At 49.7% G+C, this 26,935-nt stretch overlaps 1 protein-coding gene across 5 annotated transcripts in view; it reads left to right on the top strand.

The window, feature by feature from the left end:
* LOC117358224 (cyclic GMP-AMP synthase-like) overlaps window positions 1-26,935 on the top strand; it is a 66,198-nt gene that overhangs the window by 25,961 nt on the left and 13,302 nt on the right. For 3 of the 5 annotated variants that reach the window (XM_033939898.1, XM_033939901.1, XM_033939902.1), the window contains one exon: window positions 8,059-8,286. The exons of 1 other annotated variant lie outside the window; for it this stretch is intronic. In XM_033939898.1, coding sequence (XP_033795789.1) covers window positions 8,059-8,286 — 228 coding nt within the window. The remainder of the gene's footprint in view (window positions 1-8,058; window positions 8,287-26,935) is intronic. One more of the 5 variants, XR_004538970.1, reaches the window with a different exon arrangement.

The following is a 26,935-nucleotide window of genomic DNA, read 5'->3' on the forward strand; positions in this document are numbered from 1 at the left end:
GCTTTGTTATTCCCAGAAGTGGACCAGATTTTCATCCTGGTGTTCCTCGAACCATCTGGACCCGAGTTCGGTTTCAGTGTCTTCGGTGCTGGAATATTTGTTGCATCTGTCTAAGTCTGGACTGAAGACGACTTCCATTCGGGTGCATCTCAGTGCCATTGCGGCGTTCCATCGGCATCTCGAGGGTCGGTCTCTTTCTCTTCATCCTCTGGTAACTCGTTTCATGAGGGGTCTCGTGAATGTTCATCCTCCTCTGAAACCTCCTCCTGTAGTTTGGAATCTTAATGTGGTCTTAGCTCAACTGATGAAGCCTCCTTTTGTGCCTATCGACAAATCTCATCTTAAGTTTCTCACTTGGAAGGTGGTCTTTTTGCTTGCGCTCACGTCCGCTCGTCGGATTAGTGAGCTGCAGGCTTTGATTGCGGATCCACCTTTTACTGTGTTTCATCATGACAAGGTGGTTCTTCGCACCCATCCTAAATTTTTGCCTAAGGTTGTGTCTGATTTCCACCTCAATCAGTCCATTGTTCTTCCGGTGTTCTTCCCGAAGCCCCACTCTCATCCTGGTGAGGCGGCGCTTCACACGCTTGACTGTAAGAGGGCGTTGGCCTTTTATCTCCAACATACCAAGTCTCATCGGAAGGTTCCTCAATTGTTTTTGTCCTTTGATCCTAATCGGTTGGGACATCCTGTTTCCAAGCGCACCTTGTCCAACTGGTTGGCTGCTTGTATTTCTTTTTGCTACGCTCAGGCTGGTCTCACGCTCCATGGTCGAGTCATGGGGCATAAGGTCCGGGCGATGGCAGCTTCTGTTGCTTTCCTCCGGTCTACTCCTATGGAGGACATATGTAAAGCTGCCACTTGGTCTTTGGTTCATACGTTCACCTCCCACTACTGTCTGGACACTTTGTCCAGAAGCGACGGCCGGTTTGGCCAGTCGGTGTTACGTAACCTGTTTTCCTAAATTGCCATCCTCCCACCTGCCCTTTTTTGGTTGGCTTGGAGGTCACCCACATGTGAGAATATCATGCCTGCTTGTCCTGGGATAAAGCACAGTTACTTACCGTAACAGGTGTTATCCAGGGACAGCAGGCATATATTCTCACAACCCGCCCTCCTCCCCGGGGATGGCTTCTTTGCTGGTTATGGAACTGAGGACCACGAGGTGGGGATGCGCACTCTAGTGGGCAAGAAGGCATGCACATGCGTGGTGCAGTGTAGCAAACTTGAAACTTCAATCAAGTTTGCTTGAAAAGCTGTCCGCGCTGGGGCTCCGTAGATGACGTCACCCACATGTGAGAATATATGCCTGCTGTCCCTGGATAACACCTGTTACAGTAAGTAACTGTGCTTTCTCTCCCCCACCTCAGCATCTCTTTCCCTCCCTTCCTCTCTCCCAAGTCCATGCCTTCTGTGTCCAAAAACCCATTCCCTCCCCCACCTCAGCATCTCTTTCCCTCCCTTCCTCTCTCCCAAGTTCATGCCTTGTGTCCAAAAACCCATTCCCTCCCCCACCTCAGCATCTCTTTCCCTCCCTTCCTCTCTCCCAAGTCCATGCCTTGTGTCCAAAAACCCATTCCCTCCCCCACCTCAGCATCTCTTTCCCTGCCTTCCTCTCTCCCAAGTCCATGCCTTCTGTGTCCAAAAACCCATTCCCTCCCCCACCTCAGCATCTCTTTCCCTCCCTTCCTCTCTCCCAAGTCCATGCTTTCTGTGTCCAAAAACCCATTCCATCCCCCACCTCAGCATCTCTTTCCCTCCCTTCCTCTCTCCCAAGTTCATGCCTTGTGTCCAAAATCCCATTCCCTCCCCCACCTCAGCATCTCTTTCCCTCCCTTCCTCTCTCCCAAGTCCATGCCTTCTGTGTCCAAAAACCCATTCCCTCCCCCACCTCAGCATCTCTTTCCCTCCCTTCCTCTCTCCCAAGTTCATGCCTTGTGTCCAAAACGCACTCCCTCCCCCCTTTTGTGTTCCGCGTTTGCCTCCCATCCCATCTTTGCAACTTTCTCAGCAAAACGGAGCTCGAGCCGAGAGGCTTGTTTCCTGTTTCCTGCCTGTCCTGCCGCGCATAAATAGCCGACCGGAAGTATTCTCCGACGTCAGCGCTGATGTCGGAGGGCAGGCTTTGCTTAAGCCCTCCCTCCGACGTCAGCGCTGACATCGGAGAACACTTCCAATCGGCTAAATGTGAGCGGCAGGGCAGGTAGGAACAGAAGACGAGCCTCTCGGCTCGAGATGTATTGAACTCCGAGGGTGCCCCGTCCAGCTCTCTCCTGTGCATCTGGGGCGGACTGCCCCCTCCCTAGACTGTGGCCTAGGACCCTGGGGGAGCCCGGGCCCCCTGTCAGCTCCGGGTCCCTGATTGCAGGACTGGTAGTACTGCCCTGATGGCGGCCCTGTTGACCCTCATAGGGATCCCACATGAGTATCCCATTTATTCTTAAAGTCTGGCACGCTGTCTGCCTCGATCACCTGCACTGGAAGCTTGTTCCAAAGATCAACCACTCTCTCTGTGAAGAAATACTTTCTGGTGTCGCCATTAAATTTTCCGCCCCTGAGTTTGAGCGGGTGCCCTCTTGTGGCCGAGGGTCCCTTGAGAAAGAAAATATCTTCTTCCACTTCGACACGTCCCGTGAGGTACTTAAATGTTTCGATCATGTCTCCCCTCTCCCTACGCTCCTCGAGAGTATAGAGCTGCAATTTGTTCAGCCTCTCTTCGTACGAGAGACCCTTGAGCCCCGAGATCATCCTGGTGGCCGTCCGCTGAACCGATTCAATTCTGCGCACATCTTTACTGTAATGTGGCCTCCAGAATTGCACACAGTACTCCAGATGAGGTCTCACCATGGCCCTGTACAACGGCATTATGACTTCAGGCTTTCGGCTGACGAAACTTCTATTGATACAACCCAATATCTGCCTTGCCTTAGATGAAGCCTTCTCCACTTGATTGGCAGTTTTCATGTCTGCACTGATGATTACTCCTAAATCTCGTTCTGCTGAAGTCCTAGTTAAAGTTTCTCCATTCAAGAAGTATGTCCTGCATGGATTTCCGCTTCCGAGGTGCATGACCTTACATTTCTTAGCATTGAAGCCTAGCTGCCAGGTTGAGGACCAACTTTCCAATGTAAGCAGGTTCTGCGCCATATAATTCTGTAAACTGCATTCACTTACTATATTACATAGTTTGGCGTCATCAGCGAATAGTGTTATTTTGCCTTGAAGCCCTAGAGTCAGATTCTCCTGCCCTGACTCGCCGCCCTGCTCTTGCTCTGAATCTCCTCCTCTTGCCGCCCTGCTCTTGCCCCGAATCTCTCCTGCCACCCCGACTTTCTGCCCTGCTCTTGCCTCGAATCTCTCCTGCTGCTCCAAATCTCCTCCTCTTGCTGCCTCGACTCTCCTGCCCTTCCCTGCACTGCGAGCCCGTGGCTTTAACCCGTGGGTTTAAAGCGGGTTAAAACTACGGGCTCGTGAAGAAAAAGAAGTAAAAAAAAGGCTGCTCTGTAAGTATGCGCAGATCATCTACCATCTGCAGTTGGTTGGGGGCGTGATTCCGATTGTCCTCATTTGCATGAGGACGCATTGTGAATCAGCCCCCCCGGATCAGATCGGTAGGTCTGTTTAGTGAATCTAGCCCTATAACAGGCTTTTATTTTATGGAAACTAGCTAAGCAAAGCTTGCTCTTTTAAGATCTAAACTATCTTTATAAAGGAACTTACAGTTTAGTTTTTATCCCCCAGAGTAAAATAATGTACAGTGGTGCCTCGCATAACGGACGCCTCGCACAGCGAACGCTGCGCATAACGAACTTTTTGTCTTGCTCCCTATAACGAACTTCGTTTCACACAACGAAGTCGCCCGAGGGGCCCGGGGGGGGGGGGGGCGGAACTACTCTCGCCGCTTCCTAATGTGAGCCGGGAACAGCAGCACCCTCACCTTACCTCGGATGCCGAGTTTTCCGGCTTTCTTTTTCGGCCAGCCACACGCTTTCAGGGAGCAGCACATGCGCGCATGCTCTGTTGTTCAATCTTCTCCTCTGACGCAACCGGAAACCGGAAGTTGCAGGAGAGGAGAACATTGATCAACTCCAGCAGCTGCGCGTGCACAGCTTTTTGAGATCGTGCCGGGAGCCAGACCTGCTGATGCACAGCAGCAGTGAATATTGTGCAGACAAACTAACCTGCTGGTACAGCCGAAGAGGGAGGAAGGAAAACTGTTGAATTTCTTGGGGGAAAGATGAGGAGTTCTGGCCAGCAGGGGAGGGAAAGCTGGACAGTACGGGGGAGGAGCAGTAGGGAAGGCAAGAGATCACTGCCCTCTCCAGCCAAAATTTTCCTTTTCAGAGGGACCCCGACATGGCAGCCATTCTCACAAACTGCCTGCGGCTGCCCCGAAGTTTTCCCTCTACTGCAACTTCCCGTTTCTGATAGGGCAGATCGCCGCAAAGGGAAAGCTTCGGGGCAGCTACCGGCAGTTTATGAGAACAGCTGCCATGTCGGGGTCCCTCTGAAAAGGAAAATTTAGGTGTTTAATAAAGAAGTTTGGATCGCAGGGCCCCTTAGATCTATGCTCCCCCCTCTTACGCCAGCCCTGGGACCCTTCTGACAGTTTCGGGCCCTAGGCAAGTGCAGAGCTGCACTCAAGTGGCTAAAGAGCCACATGCGGCTCGCGAGCCACGGTTTGCCGACCACTGACCTAGGACAACTGGAGGGTCAGGTGATTTGCCTAGAGTCACATGGAGCTGCAGTGGGAACTGACCCAGTTCCCGAAGTTCTTAGCCTCCTGCAGATCGTGCGGCTGGGTGAGGGAGAAGGCTGGCAGGCTCTGCATGTGAGGTGAGGTGGAGGGAGGGAAATGTAGGGCTGCAGAACGAATTATTTTGTTTTACAGGTATTCTTATGGGACAACAGGGCTGCAGAACGAATTATTTTGTTTTACATGTATTCTTATGGGAAAACGCGTTTCACACAACGAACGTTTCACATAACAAACTTGCTCCTGGAACGGATTAAGTTCGTTGTGTGAGGCACCACTGTATACTTACCCAGAGAAATATCATGTCTCCTATCCTCTCTGAAAGATATGTTCTCTCCTTTCCTTTTAGAGATAAATATGTCCTCTGGTCCTTTCCTCTCAGAAAGACTTACCTTGGACTATTTCTCTCTCTCTCTCTAGATCTGAATTGTAAGGGACTGCAACAACAGCTAGATGTAGCTCTGGAATGGTATTTCAATCCTATCTCACAAACAGACAATGGTACTAATTTTCAAAGTACTTAGACATATAAATAGGGGCATAATAAAAAAACAATGAAAACATTTTTTAAAAAACCCGGCCTAAGTCAACACTTGGATGTCCTAATTGCTGAGACTTCCAAATGCTGATAATCGAAACCGTTTTCTGGATGTCTAGCAAGATGCTTCCTCCACTGTGCATGTGTGTTATAGGCAGGCTGTGGATGTGCTAGACTTGGACATCTTGTGGGGATAATCAAACCTTTCCCAAGACATCCTGGATGGAACTTAGATGTTTTAGACTACACCTCTTTTGGAAGCATCTACAGTAAGTGCCAGAAAGGTACTCAAATTGACTAGATGACCACTGGAAGGATTAAGTAATGTCCCACACTAATCCAATGGTTACTGATCCCCTCCCACCCCCAAAACGGAATAAAACAAGTACATACCTGTCTCTGGAACTGCAGCTTCTGGTATAGGACATCTTGGTAGAGTATCACACAGGTGACTGAAGTAGCCAGATGGGTAGGCTAGTGAATCATAGAGAGGAGTAGCCAGACCCTTAAGCCACTAACCACAACATTATGGTTTAACTATGAGCACATTAAAACCCACCCAAACCCCACTATATTGCCATTTAGGTACTGCCAAACAGTCATAGAGGGTATTGGAGTAGCAGACAAGTGGGTATAGTAGGTTTTGGGAGGCTTGCCACAAATTATAAGTAGTATATGATGAGATGTATATCTGACACCCTTTATGTCACATTCAGAGCCAGTGCCCTCTACGGTGCCCACTGTTCTGTTGGCATGTCTATGTGGTCAGTCCATTAGAATGGAGGCCCTTCCCACATCTAAATGGTTCTGATTTGGACATTTCTAACTTGGATGTTTTTGTGATCAAAAATGGTGAAAAAAGTTTGATGTTTTGGTGGCCAAGATTGGATATCCCTTTTGAAAATTGATGTTTCTGTGCTTCTGAATTTGGACATTTAGTGGGAAACATCCAAATCGGACTTAGATTTCCTTTTCGAAATGGCCTTCAAACTACCATAGGTTACTTTGGTACTTTCTGTGTCTAAGTGCTTTGAAAATGAGCCCCAATATGTGGTAAATTGGCCTCGCATCAGATTTTTCTTACCTTTTGAATCCCCCACTCACTATGTTTAACATTTTCCTTGCAGCTCTTCTTTTATTAAATTCTTCATTTGATTTTCTAAACTTCAAAAGTGCAATACACAAATCTGTATCATATAATAAGTTAATAAAAGCACATTCAACTTACAAATATGCATAACCAACCATTTTCTCCCCCCCCCCCACACACAGAAACATTCACAATATTCTAAATGAGGTCTCACCAAAGTCTGTGCTGCCTAGACTATCCTATAATATTAGCTGTATGCAAACTGCTCAGATGGTCCTCCCTGGACAGTATAACAAGAATCAAATAAACTTATGGAGGGACATGGGCAGCTCAGAGGCATGCCATGTTATAGAATATTGGTAGGTATGCATCTCACTGCTAGCAGGGAAGGGGTAAAACGCGGACCTCACGGATCTGATGGACCTCGTGGATCTAAACCCGTACGGCCTTAAAAATCTGAGATCCGTGTCGGTCCGTGTCCGTGGCGCTTGTATTTTCTATCGCTGACAGACCTTGATGAGATTTTAGTGCTGACGGATCTGTCTCAGCATAGGGAGGGAAACGTGTTAGGATCCATCAGCGCTAAAAATCTCTTCGAGGTCTGTCAGAGCCAGAGACTAGCTCTGGAGTCTGGAGACTTCTTTTCCATAATGCACGTCCAAAACCTATGTCCCTGCTCTCTTGGCTTCTGCTCTGCCGCTCCAGCACTAATCTCTGGCTCTGACAGACCTCGAAGAGATTTTTAGCACTGACGGATCCTAACACTTTTCCCTCCCTATGCTGAGACGGATCCGTCAGCGCTAAAATCTCATCAAGGTCTGTCAGCGACAGAAACACGGACCGACACGAACCTTAGATTTTTAAGGCCGTACGGGTTTAGATCCGCGAGGTCCGTCAGGTCCACGTTTTACCCCTTCCCCTGCCAGCAGTTAGGTGCAAGCATTTATATTAGCTGTTGAGCTAGCTTAGATGCGTGTGCATAAAGTTAGATGAACTCTGGGCTTAAGCTAGTATTCTGTAATAGCAATTGCTGATACAGATTTGTGCTTAGAGTACATCATCCTAGTGCCTCATTTTAGGTGATCTATAGAGTAGGCGATAGGGATGATTCTGGAGAAGAGAAACAAGATGTTGCTGCTAGGTTTGTTGAATGACGTTTAGCATTCCCTCACTCCTGAGAGAATATGTAGATGCTCCCAAAAGGTAGAAACTTATGTATAATATGATTTGGATATCCTGCACTGTAGGATAATTAAAACCCCTAATATATATTTTTAAAAAAAGGGAAATTAAAAAATAATTTTGTGATGAAAAATACATTTGTCTAAGTTCTGCCTAAATATTTTGTTACAATGCAGATTCATTTAGAAAACTGTATACTACTAAAACCTTTTCATGAAGATGCTAGAATTTTTACTGCTTGTATCCACAGAATTATATCACTGATGCAACATTTTTGGTATGCACATTTTAAAACAATAATTGTAGATGCAGCACTTTTACAAGTGATTGCACAGCTCCAGCTTCCTTTGACTGTTTTACAATATTACTTTTTATTGCTTGACGTATATATATTCTCAAAAAAATTCAGCTACAGGTAGAACATTATAAAGAAATGTTGCAAAAATGAAGAAATTTTAATGATTTACTTTAAAAAAAAATTTTTTTTCTTAGAAATGCATGTTGCAGTTGAAATGAAGATATCTGGAAGCCCAGCAATTACCCTTCAATCAAAAGAGCATGACCCACAAATAACAGTGAATGTTATTTTGGCTTTAGAAGTAAAGCAGAGCTGGCCACTAGCTACTAAAGATGGTCTATGTATTAAGCATTGGCTAGGAAACAAAGTAAGAGGCAGCTTTAGATTCAAATCGTTTTACTTGGTACCTGGACCAACTAAAGGTACTGCTCAAATTATTGAAATTATTCTGTAGTTAATGCAAAGATGCTTTTTGTGGAAATGATTTAAGTGACAATATGAAACTACAGTCAGTTACTGGTCTCAGTATTTGTAACAAAAATGCAATAAGTACTCGATAATCTGTTTCAGTTTAATATAAGAAAAATCAGAATAGCCTTACTGGGTCAGACCTGTTGGTTTATCTAGCCCAGCCCAGCGTTCTGTCTTCATGGTGGCCAATCCAGGTCCACAAGTTCCTGTCAAAAACCCAAATAGTAGAAACATTCCATGCTACCGATCCAAGGCAAGTAGCGACTTCCCCATGTCTGTTTCAATAACAGACTATGGGCTTTTCCTTCAGGAACTTTGTTAAAGCCAACTATGTTAACCGCTCTTACCACATCCTCTGGTAATGCAGTCCAGAGCTTAACTATTCTAAGTGAAAAAAATATTTCCTTCTATTGGTTTTAAAAGTATTTCCATGTAACTTCGAGTGTCCCCCCTAGTCTTTGTAATTTTTGATGAAGTAAAAAAATTGATCCACTTGTACCTGTTCTACACCACTCAAGATTTTGTAGACTTCAATCATATCTCCCCTTAGCTGTCTCTTTTCCAAGCTGAAGAGTCCTAACCCCTTTAGTCTTTCCTCATAAGAGAGGAGTTCCATCTCCTTTATCAACTTGGTCGCTCTTCTTTGAACCTCTTCTAGTTCCGCTATATCTTTTTCCCAGAATTATAGTGATGTTGGTCTTAGATTTGACATACTTCATTTCTGTAGTAAAACAAAAATGGTGAACATTTATTATCCCAGGACAAGCAGGCAGCATATTCTCACATGTGGGTGACGTCATCTACGGAGCCCCAGCGCGGACAGCTTTTCAAGCAAACTTGAAAGAAGTTTCAAGTTTGCTATGCTGCACCACGCATGTGCATGCCTTCTTGCCCACTAGAGGGCGCATCCCCACCTCGTGGTCCTCAGTTCTGTTTTTTCCGCGGAGCCAGAAGCCCTGTTCATTTTGTGCTCCGTGCATTTTGGCCTTCTGCCACCGCGACTGATTTTTTTTCTCGGTCGCTGTGTTTTATTTGTTATTTTCTTCGTTCGCGTGTGCGGATTAGTAAAAAAAAAATGTTTTTCGTTCGGCTCCGGGGGCTCCCGGGAGCCGCGGCCGCGGGACCTCGTTCGTTCCCGGCCGGTTTTTTAATTCATGTCCCGCCCCTTGACGGGCTTTAAAAAGTGCACCCGGTGTGATCGGTTGCTTTCCATAACCGATCCCCACCGGTGGTGCTTGCTTTGCCTGGGTGCCGAGCACCTGACTGACTCCTGCACTCGGTGCTCTACATTTCAGCCGAGAGCTCTTCGCCGCCGTCGCGCTCGAATGGCGGAGCTCTTTGCTGTGGACCCCGCGGCGGGGAAGGCCTCGACGTCGGCTTCGGCCCCGGCCTTGACCTCGACTCCCTCGACCTCGCCGCGTCAGCCTTCCTTGTCGAAGCCGGCGTCCTCGACCCCGAAGTCGACGGTGGGTAAGTCCTCACTTCCATCTTCTGTTCCAGGGTCATCGAAGAAGCCATCCTCGGGCTTCTCAACGGGGGCGGGTGGGTCGTCCTCGGCCCCACCCCGAGCGTCGAAGGCGGGTGCCCCGCGGGAATACTCGAGACCGAGGTCGCCCTCGAGGGAGCACCCGTCGGCCCCGGACTTACCGTCCATGTTTGCCATGCCTGTGTTTCAGGACTTGCTCCGAGCGCTTATTGCCTCGGAGCTCTCCTGCGCCCTCGCGCATCTGCAGCCGGCTTCCACCTCGACGGCCTCGGCCCCGACCTCGACCCCCGGGGTAGTCCCGGCCTCGAACCCGTCCGGGCCCTCGACCTCGGTAGTAGACCAGCCTGAGCGGAGTGTGCGGCCTCGGGACAAGGTGCATAGGGTTCGTCGGATTTCCTCCACCTCTTCCTCGTCGAGGTCCTCCCGGGGCTCCTTGCCCTCGGGTCGGCCTCGGGCGAAGCGTCGGGCGAGAAAGCCCAAATGCCTTCGGGGCTCTCCTCGGCGACGCGGTCGCTCCTTGCCGACCCGGACGGAGACCCTGCGTGTCTCGGAGCTCCATCTCGATAATCCGAGGCTTTTCCGTTCTTCTGAGGGTGGGTTATCGAGAGACCCCTCGCCAAGGGGGAGGGAGCTTGCCTCGGTGCCTTGTACCCCGGGGACTTCCCTGAGGGGGTCCTCGGGGCATCGGAGGTCTCCGACCCCACCGAAGTCCTTGGGTGTGGCTTCCTACGGCACTGGTCGACCCCGGTATTCCCGTGAGGCTTCCCCTTCCTTCTTGGCGGAGCGGGCCTCTCGTTCTCCTTCCCCGCCTTCAAGGCCCTCGTCCTTTTCAAAATTTGTTTTGGACATGGGGAGGGCATTGGATCTCGATCTTTTGTCGGGATCTCAATATACGAAGGAATTTTTGGAGGAACAAGATCTGCCATCTCCTCCTCGGGAGTCTCTGCGTCTGCCTTTGAATAAGGTGCTTCACCAGACGTTTCTGCGGAACTTGGATTCCTCTCTGACGGTCACGGCAGTTCCTTCAAAAATGGAGTCGAAATACCGTACGATCCCCTGTAAGGGGTTCGAGAAGGCGCAGTTGTCCCACCAATCTTTGTTGGTGGAGTCGGCGTTGAAAAAGTCGCAGCCTTCTCGGGTCTCTGCTGCGGTCCCGCCTGGGCGGGAGGGGCGGACCCTGGACAAGTTTGGTCATCGCCTCTACCACAATTCAATGATGGCAAACAGGGTCCTTAATTATGCCTTCACCTTCTCATCCTATTTGCGGCACATGGTGAAGGTGATGCCCCGTTATCACGGGGTCATGCCGGATTCCCATAAGAGGGACTTTAGCAAGTTTATGGACTCCTTGTCTCAACTGCGTCTGTACCTTTTTCCATGCTATTTACAATGCCTTTGAGTTGTCCTCCCGGGTCGCTGCATTTGCGGTGGCCATGCGCCGTCTCGAGTGGCTCCGCACGGTTGATATGGACCCAAATTTGCAGGAGCGCCTGGCCAATTTGCCATGTGTCGGCTCTGAATTGTTTGATGAATCTCTTGAGGCGGCGACCAAACGTCTGTCGGAACATGAGCGCTCCATCGCCTCTTTGGTCCGTCCCAAACCCCGGGTGGCGACTCCGAAGCCGTTCAGACCGCCACCGCGCCGCTACCCACAGAAGTCGACGCCGGCGTTTTCCAGGCCTCCGCCTCGGCGTCCCACTCAGCAGAGCGTCCAACCAGAAGCCTCAGGCGCAAGGGGCGTCTAAGCCCGCGCTGTCTTTTTGACGTGCTGCGCGGATGGGGGCAGGCCCCCTCCGCATTGACGCAGAACCCGCTTCCCATCGGGGGACGATTACGGGCCTTTCATTCAACCTGGGCTCGGATAACTTCAGACGCTTGGGTACTCCGTGTCATCTCCGAGGGTTACTCTCTCAACTTCTTGACGCCGACGCCAGACGCGGCTCCTTCCAATCGAACCCAGCTTCCTCTTCTCCTCTCGGAAGCCAGGGCCTTGTTGAGACTTCGGGCGGTGGAGCCGGTGCCCCCCTCACAACGGGGACGGGGGTTTTACTCCCGTTATTTTTTGGTCCCGAAGAAGACCGGGGACTTGCGTCCCATTTTGGACCTCCGGAAGCTCAACAAGTTCCTGGTCCGAGAGAAGTTCCGTATGTTGTTGCTTCCGGTCCTGTACCCTCTGTTGGAAGCAGGGGACTGGATGTGCTCCCTGGACCTGAAGAAGGCTTATACTCATGTTCCGGTGCATCCCGCCTTCCGCAAGTTTCTTCGGTTCCAGGTGGGAGAGTTGCACCTTCAATATCGGGTCCTCCCCTTTGGGCTGGCTTCATCCCCTCGAGTCTTCACGAAGTGTATGGTGGTTGTCGCGGCGGCCCTGCGATCTCAGGGTCTCCAGGTCTTTCCCTACCTGGACGATTGGCTGATCAAGGCCCCTTCCAGGGAGGGGGTTATCTCAGCGACCCAACAGACTATCATCTTCCTTCAACGTCTGGGGTTCGAAGTGAACTTTCCCAAGTCTCAGTTGTGCCCGGCTCAATCCCTTCAGTTTATCGGGGCCGTGCTGGACACGGTTCGCCTACGGGCGTTCCTCCCGCCTCCGCGGTTGGAGGGCCTACTTCGCCTGAGTTCCCAGATTTCGCTGCAGACTTCGGTGTCGGCACAGCGTCTTATGGTTCTACTCGGCCATATGGCGTCGACGGTGCATGTCACGCTGTTCGCCCGCTTGCACCTGAGGCTTCCTCAGTGGACCTTGGCCTCCCAGTGGCGTCAGGATCGGGACCCGCTCTCATTTCCTGTAGCAGTGACTCCTTCCTTGAGACGCTCGCTCCGTTGGTGGACCAACTCTTCCAATCTTTCCGGGGGTTTGCTCTTTCTCGTCCCTCCACATCGCAAGGTCCTGACCACGGACTCGTCAGAGTACGCGTGGGGGGCTCATCTCGACGGTCTGCGGACCCAAGGTCTATGGTCAGCGGAGGACCGTCTTTGTCACATAAATGTGTTGGAACTTAGTGCCATTTTTCTGGCCGCTCGAGCGTTCTGCCACCTGCTGCACGATCAGGTAGTCCTCGTGCGGACGGACAACCAAGTGGCTATGTACTATGTGAACAAGCAAGGGGGGACGGGCTCTTGGGCCCTGTGCCGGGAAGCCCTGCGCCTTTGGGAATGGGCGGTCTCCCAGAACATCTTCCTTCGGGCGGTTTATATTCAGGGAGAGAAGAATTGTCTGGCCGACAAACTCAGTCGTCTTCTCCAGCCGCATGAGTGGTCGCTGAACTCCCGAGTTCTGCAAGAGGTCTTCGACCGCTGGGGGACGCCTCAGGTGGATCTGTTTGCCTCCCCGGAGATTCACAAACTGCCCCTCTATTGTTCTCGGATGTACTCCCCGGACCGTCTCGAGGCCGATGCCTTTCTTCTCAACTGGGGAGGGAGGTTCCTGTATGTGTTCCCTCCTTTTCCTCTGATCTTGAGGATGTTGGTTCATCTCAAATCGTCCAGAGCCACTATGATTCTCATTGCGCCTCGTTGGCCTCGTCAACACTGGTTCTCCCTGCTCCTTCAACTCAGTGTCAGGGAGCCTCTGCTTCTGCCTGTTTTTCCTTCTCTGCTGTCTCAGAGTCGGGGGTCGCTGTTGCATCCCAATCTTCAGTCCTTACATCTGACGGCTTGGCTCCTTTCCCCTTGACTTCGGTTTCTGTTTCTCAGTCTGTCAGGGAGGTTTTGGAAGCCTCGCGCAAGGTCTCGACTCGGCTTTTTTATTCCCAGAAGTGGACCAGATTTTCATCCTGGTGTTCCTCGCACCATCTGGATCCGAGTTCGGTTCCGGTGTCTTCGGTTCTGGAATATTTGTTGCATTTGTCCAAGTCTGGGCTGAAGACGACTTCCATTCAAGTGCATCTTAGTGCTATTGCTGCTTTCCATCGGCATCTTGAGGGTCGGTCTCTCTCTCTTCATCCTCTGGTGACTCGTTTCATGTGGGGTCTGGTGAATGTTCATCCCCCTATGAAACCTCCTCCTGTAGTTTGGGATCTCAATGTGGTTTTGGCTCAGCTGATGAAACCTCCTTTTGAGCCTATTGACAAATCTCATCTTAAGTTTCTCACTTGGAAGGTGGTCTTTCTGATTGCGCTCACCTCAGCTAGGCGGGTTAGTGAGTTGCAGGCTTTGGTTGCGGACCCACCTTTTACTGTGTTTCATCATGACAAGGTGGTTCTTCGCACCCATCCTAAATTTTTGCCAAAGGTTGTGTCTGATTTCCACCTCAATCAGTCCATTGTTCTTCCCGAAGCCCCACTCGCATCCTGGCGAGGTGCTTCACACGCTTGACTGTAAGAGGGCGTTGGCTTTTTATCTTCAACGCACTCAGTCTCATCGGAAGGTTCCTCAATTGTTTTTGTCCTTCGACCCTAATCGGTTAGGACTTCCTGTTTCCAAGCGCACCTTGTCTAACTGGTTGGCTGCTTGTATTTCTTTTTGCTATGCTCAGGCTGGTCTCGCGCTGCATGGTCGGGTCACGGGACATAAAGTCCGAGCAATGGCAGCTTCTGTTGCTTTCCTCCGGTCTACTCCAGTGGAGGACATCTGCAAGGCTGCCACTTGGTCTTCGGTTCATACTTTCACCTCCCACTACTGTCTGGATACGTTGTCCAGAAGCGACGGCCGGTTTGGCCAGTCGGTTTTGCGTAACCTGTTTTCCTAATTTGCCATCCTCCCACCTGCCCTTTTTTGGTTGGCTTGGAGGTCACCCACATGTGAGAATATGCTGCCTGCTTGTCCTGGGATAAAGCACAGTTACTTACCGTAACAGGTGTTATCCAGGGACAGCAGGCAGATATTCTCACAACCCGCCCTCCTCCCCGGGGATGGCTTCTTTGCTGGCTATGGAACTGAGGACCACGAGGTGGGGATGCGCCCTCTAGTGGGCAAGAAGGCATGCACATGCGTGGTGCAGCATAGCAAACTTGAAACTTCTTCAAGTTTGCTTGAAAAGCTGTCCGCGCTGGGGCTCCGTAGATGACGTCACCCACATGTGAGACTATCTGCCTGCTGTCCCTGGATAACACCTGTTACGGTAAGTAACTGTGCTTTATATGCAGGTACCCTTTTCTTTTCCTAGTGGGCTCACAGTCTTAAGCTTTTGCACCTGAGCCAATGGAGGATAAAGTGGCATTGGCAAACCAAGGGTGGGGCGGGGGTGGTCCACACTGGGTGCAGGGAGCTCTGGGGTAGAGAATGACACGGGGAAAAATCTGTCCCCGTCACTGCCCTGTCCCTGGACCACTGTCCCCTTCACCGCCCCGTCTCTGCCCCACCATCCCCTTCACCGCCCCGTTCCCTTCACCGCCCCTTCCCCGCAGCATCCATACAAGCCTTAGTACTGCAATATTTAGCTTATTCCTTCCTTATAAATTAAAGTTCTAGCTGCTGAACTAGAGAAAGAGATGTTCAGCTGGCAGGGCTTTGTTTATAAATTTTTATCAACACAACTAATATACTACTTTATCCTAAAGCAAAAAAAATAAAAAATAAATAAATACATTTTTTTTTTCCCAACCTTTGTTGTCTGGTTTCTGCTTTCCTCATCTTCTCATTCAATTCCTTCCATCCACTGTCTGTCTTCTCTCTGCGCCTTACATTTGCTCTGTTACTGTGCTTCTACCTTCACCCCCCCCCAATTGGTCTGGCACCCATCTTCTTTCCTCCGCTCCCCCATAGTCTGGCATCTCTGTCTTCTTCCCTTCCAGCGTCTTCTCCCCACTCTCTTTGCCCCATTTCCCTTCCAACGTCTTCCTAACTCTCTCTGCCCCATTTCCCTTCCAGTGTCTTCTCCCCACTCTCTCTGCTCCATTTCCCTTCCAACGTCTTCTCCCTACTCTCTCTGCCCCAGTTCCCTTCCAGTGCCCTCTCCCCACTCTCTTTGCCCCAGTTCCCTTCAGGCTGCTTCAGCGTCTTTTCCTCTCCATCCCCCTGTCCTGCAGCTCCCTCCCGCCGGCCAGCCATGCTTCTCCCTCCCTCTCTTCCCCTTACCTTCTCTTTGTGGCAAACTGGCGATTTCTATAAGGCTATGCGTTGGCTGCTAGAAAAGTCTCCTCCAATGCAACCGGAAACAGGAAGTTGCGTCAGAGGAGTCTTTTTCCAGCAGCCACACGCGATGCGACTTCAAGGCTCCGGCTGCAATACAAGGCATAGCTTTATAGAAATCGCCAGTTTGCCATGAAGAGAAGGTAAGGGGAAGGGGAGGGAGGGAGATGCACGGCCGGCGGGAGAGAGGGGGCTGCCGGACCGCACGCTTGTTCGCCCCGCGTGCTCACCCCTTTAACTGCTGAGACATGGGGCGGTAAATGGCCTTGTCCCCGTACTCGTGGTGACCTTTTTTTCTTTATCACCGTTTCGGCAGGTTACCCGCGGCTAGCCGCGGGTAACAACCACCGTGTCATTCTCTACTCTGGGGTACTGGAGTGGTCATGGGGGAAGCCACTGCTTGTCTTGGATCGGTAGCATAGAATGTTGCTACTTTTTGGGTTTTAGCCAGATACTAGTGACCTGGATTGGCCATTGTGAGAACAAGCTACTGGACATGATGGACCATTGGTTTGAAATCTGCCTGTGTGCAGCCACCAGCCCTTGCCTCTGATGTTAACTTCCAGGGCAGAGGACCAGCAGAGCTGATGGCCAAGCATAGGCAGCCTGTGACCCTGCAACCAATCCACGCACCTTCCCACTGCCTGGAAGAGGGGGTGCTCCATCCCAGGTTTCCGTCCTGCCGGGTACGCCACTGTTAAGTGGCTTGCCTAGGGTCACAAGGAGCCACAGTGAGAATCGAAACCAGTTCCCCAGGTTTTCAGTATGCACATACACTCTTACTTTTCATGCATCTGCCTCATCCCCCTGCCGAGTCTCTTCGCCTGCCTCTGCACAAGCTCCTCGACCAAACTTTCATGCGCTGTTTTGAAACACCGTACTCTATTCCTGCCATCCCTGGCAAACTGGATGCCAGGTACCGCACGGTGCATCATAAGGGATTTGAGGGCTCCCAGCTCTCCCATCAGTCCCTGTTGGTCGAGACCTCCCTCAAACGTTCTCATCCGTCCCAGGTGTATGCCTCGGTGCCACCGGGCAGAGAGGGTCGAACCATGGATAAGTTCTGGCGGCGCATCTACCAGAACTCGATGATGGCGTTCCGAGTTCTCAATTACACCTTCCATTTTGCCACCTATTTGGAGTTCTTCCTGCCCGTGCTTCGGAAGTTTACACCTTACATCGAATCTCAGGCTCGTTTTGAGTTCGAGGAGGTCGTCGCCTCGCTGTCCCAGCTGTGTCTTCAACTGATGCAATCCTCCTATGATGCCTTTGAGCTTTCGGCACGGGCTGCCGCCTGTTCCGTGGCCATGCGTCGCTTAGCCTGGCTTCGTACCATTGACATGGACCCGAACCTCCAGGACAGGCTTGCCAACATCCCCTGTGCGGGTGCTGATTTGTTTGATGAATCTGTGACAAAGAAGCTGTCGGACCATGAAAAATCTTTCCAGTCCATCCTTCGTCCCAAGCCTAAACCTGCTCAGTCTTGACCTTCTCGACCGCCCTTGATCTATCAGCGGCGTTATATTCCCAGGCAGGCTCCTGCTGCGAGACAACCAGCGAAGAGACAGCCACCACAGAAGGCTCAGCAAAAACCTCAGCCTTCTGCTGTTCCTAAGGCTCCTCAGCCTTTTTGACTCTCTGGTAGGGAGCATAACCAACACCGTTCTGCTATCCCCTGTCTTTCCAATTGGGGGTCGTCTCCATCATTTTTATCATCGATGGACGGCTATTACCACTGACCTTTGGGTCCTTACCATCATCAGGGAAGGATATTCTCTTCAGTTCCATCGGGTCCCCCCGGACCATCCTCCAAGAGAGTATCCTTCCAACTTGACCCAGACCGCCCTTCTTCTTCAGGAAGCTCAGGCTTTGCTCCGGCTTCGGGCCGTCGAGCCGGTCCCTGTGGACCAACACAACCGGGGGTTTTACTCCCGGTACTTCCTTGTTCCGAAGAAGACGGGCGACCTGCGTCCTATTCTGGACCTCAGGGTCCTCAACAAGTTCCTAGTCAAGGAGAGATTTCGCATGCTGATCCTTGCTTCTCTCTACACCCTCCTCGAGCAGAAAGACTGGTTATGCTCTCTGGATCTCAAGGAGGCCTACACTCACATTCCCATTCTTCCGGCCTCTCGCAAGTTCCTCAGATTTCGGGTGGGACATCTACATCTGCAGTATTGAGTGCTTCCATTCGGCCTGTCCTCGTCTCCCAGAGTCTTCACAAAGCGTCTGGTGGTGGTGGCCGCTGCACTCCGGAACCAGGGTCTTCAGGTATTTCCCTACCTCGACGACTGGCTCATCAAGGCCACCTCGGCTCCTGGGGTCATCTCGGCGACCCTAACAACGATTTGGTTCCTGCAGAGTTTGGGCTTCGAGATCAACTTCCCAAAATCTCATCTGCAGCCTACCCAGTCTCTTCCCTTCATCGGGGCGGTTCTGGATACTATTCAACTCAGAGCATTCCTTCCTCCACAGCGCCTGGATGCTCTTCTTCATCTCTGCCAGTCAGTGTCTTCTCGCCAGTCCATCTCAGCGAGACACATGATGGTTCTCCTGGGCCACATAGAAACATAGAAACAAGCAGCAGAAAAGGGCTATAGCCCACCAAGTCTGCCCATTCCAAGTATCCCCTCCCCTGAATTTACTCCCTTAAAGATCCCACGTGAGTATCCCATTTTCTCTTAAAATCCGTCACGCTGCTGGCCTTTATCACCTGGAGTGGGAGTCTGTTCCAATGATCCACTACTCTTTCGGTGAAGAAGTACTTCCTGGAGTCGTCATGAAACTTCCCTCCGCTGATCTTCAGCGGATGCCCTCTGGTGGTCGAGGGTCCCATGAGCCAGAAGATATCATCTTCTGACTCGATGCGTCCAGTGATGTACTTATATGTTTCAATCATATCTCCCCGTTCTCTTCTTTCCTCAAGTGAGTACAGCCGCAATTTTTTAAATCTTTCTTCATACGTGAGATCCTTGAGCCCCAAGACCATCCTGGTGGCCGTTCGCTGAACCGACTTGATCCTCAGCACGTCCTTTCGGTAGTGTGGTCTCCAAAACTGAACACAGTACTCCAAGTGAGGCCTCACCATGGCTCTGTACAACGGCATCATAACTTCAGGTCTCCTGCTGACGAAACCTTTGCGGATACACCCCATCATTTGTCTTGCCCTGGAGGAAGCCTTCTCCACTTGATTGGCAATCTTCATGTCCTCACTAATGATCACCCCTAGGTCGCGTTCCGCCGTGGTCCTAACCAAGGTCTCACCATTTAGTACATAAGTTCTACGCGGGTTTCTCTTACCCAGGTGCATTATCTTGCATTTTTTAGCATTGAAGCCTAGCTGCCAAGTAGTTGACCATTGTTCCAGCAACAGTAGGTCGTGTGTCATATTATCAGGTAATAAGCTTTTGCCTACTATGTTGCAAAGTTTGGAGTCGTCGGCGAACAGTGATACCCTTCCTCTAAGTCCTTGCGTCATATCTCTTATGAATAAGTTAAATAGAATCGGGCCCAGGACCGAGCCCTGCGGCACTCCACTGATCACGTCCGATGCTTCGGATGGGGTACCGTTCACCACCACCTTCTGAAGTCTACTGCTCAGCCAATCCCCAACCCATGTAGTTAGAGTGTCTCCTAATCCTATCGATTTCAGCTTGTTCAGTAATCTTCGATGAGGGACGCTATGAAATGCTTTACTGAAGTCCAAATATACCACGTCCAGTGACTCTCCGGCGTCCAGTTGTCTAGTAACCCAGTCAAAAAAGCTAATCAGATTAGATTGGCAGGATCTACCCTGGGTGAACCCGTGTTGGTGTGGATCACGCAGTTTTTCTTCGACTAGGATTGTGTCAAGATTCTGTTTGATCAGTGTTTCCATGAGTTTACACACTATAGACATGAGACTCACTGGTCTGTAGTTTGCTGTCTCTGTCCTGCAGCCCTTTTTGTGGAGTGGGATTACGTTGGCGGTTTTCCAGTCCAAGGGGACCCTTCCTGTGCTTAGGGAAAGATTGAAAAGAACAGATAATGATCCCTGCTCATGCGCACACCCTGACAGTAGTGACAGGAGAAGCAGCCTCCTGTCACTGCTGTCAGGGCTTAGCCCAGCCCAGATCTCTCTTGCCTGCTCCCAGACTCTCCTGCTCTCTGCTGCCGTTCCCTGAAGTGCAAGCCCGTGGTTTTAAAGCAGGCCTGCACTTCAGGGAACGGCTGCAGAGAGCATGAGAGTCTGGCTAGTAGGGAAGAGAGATCGGGCACTGGCACGACACACCGGCCCTGCCCGACACCCCCCTGCAGGCTCTGATCTCTCCTTCCTGTCCTGCTCTGCCCAGATCTCTCTTGCCTGCTCCCGGATTCTCCTGCTCTCTACTGCCATTCCCTGCAGTGCAAGCCCATGGTTTTAAAGCAGGCCTGCACTGCGGAGAACGGCAGTAGAGAGCAGGAGAGTCCGGGAGCAGGCAAGGGAGATCTGACACCCCCCAGGCCCCGATTTCTCCAGCCTGCCCTGCTCTGATGTTCCCGCCCCCACCCCTGAGAAAAAAGCAGGAGGGATACCAATTCCCTCCTGCCATCAGCGGTTAAAAAAATATGCTGCATGCATGCAACACAGCCCTCGGGCCCCCCCCTCCCCTGACCGGCATGGCCCACACCCCCCGGCACCAAAAATTTGGGAGCAGGAAGGGTGTTCAGTCCCTCCTGCTCCTAGGCCAACCACCCCGGGTTGGCCCAGGCGGTCGGGCCCAGACAACCCACCCAGTACCCGTAAAACAGTTGGGAGCAGGAGGGGTGCCCTGTCCCTCCTGCTCCTTGGACAAGGCTCCCCCAACATCTTCAGGAGCAGGAGGAAAGTCCATCTTCTTCAAATTTATTAACAATACCGTCTTTGAAAATCATTGGTACACGAAGAAATGATATGTTCTCTGTTATGGCCCCTAAATTGTGGAATTCACTCCCTCATTATATTAGAAATGAAAAAGATCTCTCATCTTTTAAAAGATTATTAAAAACTTTTCTGTTTCAAGATGCTTTTGATGTTTAACAAGTTTTATCTTGACCCTTTTCATTTTTGTCATGGATATCAAATTCATTAACCCCTTTCCCTCCCTATCGTTTTTTTTCCTTTTATGTAATTTCCAATATAGAATGAATATGTAACTTTCCCCCCCTTTCCTTCTTCAATCATGTTTGTCCGTATTATGACTGCAAAAATGTTAGTTGATTTATTTAATTTGTATGTCCAATTGTATGTGAGACCACTATCTAGTGGCTTTTAAATTGTACATCGCTTAGAAAATTTGTATAAGCGATTCATCAAATGATAATAAAACTTGAAACTTAAACTTGAAACTTGAAAACTATTCTTCGGCTGGCAGCCGCCCAATAGCAGACTTAGACCCCACCCCGGCGCATCATCTGATGCACGGGGAGAGGCCTAAGGCCCTGATTGGCTGAGGCACCTCAGCCAATCAGGGACTTCTTAGGGAGGAGTCTAAGGAAGTCCCTGATTGGCCATTGGTGTTGGATTATCTGCTTCATTTCTCTAACTCTGGCCTCAAATCTACATCTGTCAGAGTCCATCTCGGCACTATTACAGCTTTTCACGTGCCAGTTGAGGGTAAACCTCTTACTGCTCCTCCTTTGGTCTCCAGATTCATGAAGAGACTTTTCAATGTGAAACCACCTCTCAAACCTCCACCTGTCATCTGGGACCTTACTGTAGTCCTTTCCAGTTTAATGAAGCCACCATTTGACCAATGGCCACAGCTCATTTTAAGTTTCTTACCTGGAAAGTGGTTTTCCTTATTGCTCTCACCTCTGCCAGAAGGGTCAGTGAGTAACAAGCATTAGTAGCAGATCCAAAAGTTTCTTCCAAAAGTTGTTACTGACTTTCACCTCATAGAAACATAGAATATGACTGCAGAAAAGGGCCAACTGCCCAACAAGTCTGCCCACTCAAGAACTCTCCCTCACAACTAGTCTGCCTACTCAAGAACCCTTCTTCCCTGGAGTATCTGTCATTTGAGCATAACTCTGTAGTACTCCCACCTGTTTGTCCCATCGACTCTTGAAGTCAAGCACGCTACTGGCCTCGACCACCTGGCGTGGAAGATCATTCCATTGATCAATCACCCGTTCGGTGAAGAAGTATTTCCTGGTGTCACCATGAAATCTTCCTCCCTTAAGTTTTAGTGATGCCCTCTTGTCGCCGTGGGACCCTTTAGAAAAAAGATTTCCTCCTCCACTTTGATGTGACCCATGATGTATTTAAATGTTTCTATCATGTCCCCTCTTTCTCTGCGCTCCTCGAGAGAATATAAGCGCAGTCTGATCAGGCGTTCTTCATATGGGATGTCTTTAAATCCTGAGACTATCCTAGTGGCCATTCTCCGTATCGACTCCATTCTCTTCACATCCTTTTGATAATGTGGCCTCCAAAATTGGACACAGTACTCCAGGTGAGGTCTCACCATGGATCTGTATAACGGTAGTATGACTTCCGGCTTTCGGCTGATAAAGCTCCTTCTGATGCAACCCAGCATTTGTCTGGCCTTTGCTGAAGCTTTCTCCACCTGATTAGCAGCTTTCATATCTTCCCGGTTGAGAACTCCCAAGTCCCTTTCTGCAGTAATTCTTGTTAAGTTTTCACCGTTCAAGGTGTATGTTTTGCATGGATTTCTGCTCCCAAGGTATATTACTTTACATTTCTTGGCATTAAAGTTTAGTTGCCAAGTACTGGACCATTTTTCCAATAAAAGTAGGTCCTGCTCCATAGTGTTGGGCCTGGTTGCGCTGTCAGATTCTGATGCCCTGCCCACAACGTTGCATAGTTTAGCGTTGTCGGCAAATAGTGTAATTTTGCCTCGAAGTCCCTGAGTCAGATCCCCTACAAAGATATTAAATAGCATCGGGCCCAAGACCGAGCCCTGTGGCACTCCACTGGTCACTCTCGATGTTTTTGAGGTGATATCGTTTACCACTACTTTTTGAAGCCTGCCGCTAAGACAGTCTTGTACCCATGCTGTCAGTGTTCATCTTGTTTAATAACCTACGGTGTGGAACACTATCAAAAGCCTTACTAAAGTCCAAATACACTATGTCCAGGGACTCACCCTCATCCAGTTTTTTTGTTACCCAATCAAAGAAGCTTATCAGATTGGATTGACAAGACCTTCCCTTTGTAAAGCCATGCTGGTTTGGATCTCTTAATCTTTCATCATCCAGGAATGTGTCTAATCTGTTCTTAATCAATTTTTCCATGAGTTTACTCACTATTGATGTGAGACCCACCGGTCTATAATTTTCAGCCTCAATCTTTCCGCTACGACCAGCGGCAGCAGGAAGCTATTAACCTCTATAAAGGGAGAGAGACTCAGACAAATGGTATTAGAACCCACTAAGGATCAGACGATACTAGACCTAATACTCACCAACGGAGAAAGTGTCACAGAGGTCTCGGTAGGCGATATGTTGGCCTCCAGTGACCACAACATGATAAGGTTCAACTTCAGGAAAGGTTTCACTAAGTCAAGCACATCAACCAAGGTCCTCAACTTTAAGGGCACAAACTTCGAAAGCATGGGAGATTTCGTCCATCGGGCACTGCAAAATCATGCCGAAACAGATAATGTAGAGGTAATGTGGTCAACTCTGAAATCAACCTTACACGAAGCAACCATCCGCTACGTCAAATCAGTAAGTAAATGGCGAAGAAACAATAGACCACAGTGGTTCTCTGCGGAGATCTCAGACCTCATAAAAAAGAAGAAAAGAGCGTTCATCCTCTACAAACAATCAGGGAAGCGAGAATCCAAGGAAGACTATCTGGCAAAGTCAAAAGCGTTCAAAACGGCAGTCAGGAGGCCAAACTCCGAATGGAGGAGAACCTTGCGAAGAACATCAAGAAGGGTGATAAATCCTTCTTCCGGTATATTAGTGACAGAAAAAGAAACACAGATGGGATAGTACGCCTTAGGAAACCCGACAGGAACTATGTAGAATCGGACTCCGACAAAGCCAAACTTTTAAATGAATACTTCTGCTCGGTCTTCACTTGCGAGGCGCCGGGATCCGGCCCTCAGCTGCCGACGAGGGAAAACTCGGAAGACCCGTTTCGAAATTTCAAGTTTACACCCAACAGTGTCTACGAGGAGCTATCAAGACTCAAGGTGAACAAAGCTATGGGACCGGACAAACTACACCCCAGGGTGCTCAGGGAGTTGAGTGACATCCTGGCGGAACCATTATCCGCGCTCTTCAATCTTTCCCTAAGTACAGGAAGAGTCCCGTTGGATTGGAAAATGGCTAACGTCATTCCACTCCACAAAAAGGGATGCAGGACGGAGGCTGAGAATTATAGACCGGTGAGTCTCACATCGATAGTGAGTAAACTTATGGAAACTCTAATCAAACACCAATTGGATACGATCCTGAACGAGGAGAATCTACGAGATCCCCATCAACATGGTTTTACGAAGGGAAGGTCCTGCCAATCAAATCTGATCAGCTTTTTTGACTGGATAACAAGAAAGCTGGATATAGGGGAGTCCCTGGACGTCATGTACTTGGACTTCAGCAAAGCGTTTGATAGCGTCCCACACCGCAGGTTATTGAGCAAGATGGGTTCGATGGGACTGGGTGAAATATTAACCTCATGGGTTAGGGACTGGCTTAGAGGTAGACTTCAGAGGGTAGTGGTAAACGGTACCCTCTCCGATATGACGGAGGTGATCAGCGGAGTGCCGCAGGGCTCAGTCTTAGGCCCGATCCTATTTAACATCTTCGTAAGAGACTTGGCTGAGGGGCTTCGAGGTAAAATTACATTATTCGCCGATGACGCCAAACTATGCAACATAGTAGGCAACTGCACAACAGATGAAAGCACAGTGCCCAACAAAAGCTCAATGCCCGACAGTATGACGCAGGACCTACTCCTGCTGGAGCATTGGTCAAAGACTTGGCAACTAAGTTTCAATGCCAAAAAATGCAAGGTCATGCACCTTGGCGGCAAAAATCCATGCAGGACTTACACCCTAAATGGTGAGATCCTAGCAAGGACTGTAACAGAACGTGACTTGGGGGTGATCATTAGTGAAGACATGGAGACTGCCAATCAAGTGGAGAAAGCTTCATCCAGGGCTAGACAAATCATGGTCTGTATCCGTAGAAGTTTCGTGAGCCGTAAGCCCGAGGTCATAATGCCGTTGTACAGATCCATGGTGAGACTCCATCTGGAATACTGTGTACAATTCTGGAGGCCGCATTATCAAAAAGATGTGCGGAGAGTTGAGTCGGTTCAGCGAATGGCCACTAGGATGGTCTCAAGGATCTCCCATATGAGGAACGACTGGGTAAGTTGCAGCTGTCTAAGGGGAGTACACATTGTAATTCAGGGTCTAAGGGGAGTACACATTGTAATTCTGGATCCAGCGAGAGAACACACATTGCAAATTGTACTAAAGGAGTTCAAGTAGCCCAAGCGGGAATACCCCCACAGGATACACACATTTCTGAGTCTGGGATAGGAACACACTGTAGTTCTGGGTCTGGGGAGTCCGGGATAGGTGCACATTGTAACTCTGGGTCTAGGGAAAGTACAAAACATGCGAATAATGCTAAAGTGTCCAAGTAGCTCAAGCGGGAACATCCCCACTGAGACGTAACAAACATACAACATGGAGGGCTATGTACGTAAATGCCCATAGTCTGGGAAACAAGATCCTGGAATTAGAAACAGAAATGAGGAATGCCGACCTGGATGTGGTGGCGATATCTGAGACCTGGCTCACGGATTCCCACGGGTGGGACATGGTCATACCGGGTTACAACTTGCTTCGCCGGGACAGGGAGGGCAAAATGGGAGGAGGTGTAGCATTATATACTAAAGATGACATTAAGGTCACCAGAATAACAGATGTCTACTACACTGGGGAATCCCTTTGGGTAAATTTGTCCAGAGGGAAGGACAAATGCCTGTATCTTGGCGTAATATACAGACCCCCAAGACAACAGGATGACCTAGATATGGAATTAATCGGAGCTATAGAGAATATCACCTTACGTGGGGACACAGTATTGTTAGGTGACTTCAACATGCCTGATGTGGATTGGGACACGCTTTTCTCTGCTTCCGGCAGCAGCAGGAGGCTATTAAACTCTATGAAGGGAGCAAGACTCAGGCAACTGGTGTTAGAACCAACAAGGGATCAGGCAATACTGGACCTGATACTTACCAATGGAGAAAGTGTCACAGAGGTCTCGGTGGGCGACACATTGGCCTCAAGTGACCACAATATGGTATGGTTCAATCTCAGGAAAGGTTTCACTAAATCTACCACACTGACCAAGGTCCTCAAATTCAAGGACACAAACTTCAAAGAAATGGGAGACTTCGTTCACCAAGCGCTACAAAGCCAAGCGGAAATCGATAACATGGAAGAAATGTGGTCGACTTTGAAAGCCACCATACAAGAAGCAACAAACTGCTATGTTAAATCAGTAAGTAAATGGCGAAGGAACAATAAGCCACAGTGGTTTCTCTGCGGAGATTTCGGACCTCATCAAGGAGAAGAAAAAAGCATTCATCTCTTACAAACAATCAGGGAAGCAGGACTCTAGGGAAGTCTATCTGGCCAAGTCAAAAGCCGTCAAAACAGCAGTTAGGGAGGCTAAATTCCGCATGGAGGAGTCTCTAGCGAAGAACATCCAGAAAGGAGATAAATCCTTCTTCAGGTATATCAGTGACAGAAATAAGAACTCAGGCGGGATAGTACGTCTTAGGAAACCAGACGGAGACTATGTAGAAGCGGACTTGGAAAAAGCCCAACTGTTAAATGAATACTTCTGCTCAGTCTTCACCCGCGAGGCGCCAGGACTCGGCCCTTAGCTACAGACAAGGGTTGACGCAGATGACCCGTTTAGGAATTTCGAGTTTACACCCAGTGGTGTCTACTGCGAGCTGTCAAAGCTTAAGGTTAACAAGGCAATGGGGCCTGACAACCTATACCCCAGGGTGCTCAGGGAGTTGTGTGATGTCTTGGCGGAACCGC

Source organism: Geotrypetes seraphini, chromosome 3, assembly GCF_902459505.1.
Source record: "Geotrypetes seraphini chromosome 3, aGeoSer1.1, whole genome shotgun sequence".
NCBI classification, from domain to species: Eukaryota; Metazoa; Chordata; class Amphibia; order Gymnophiona; family Dermophiidae; genus Geotrypetes; species Geotrypetes seraphini.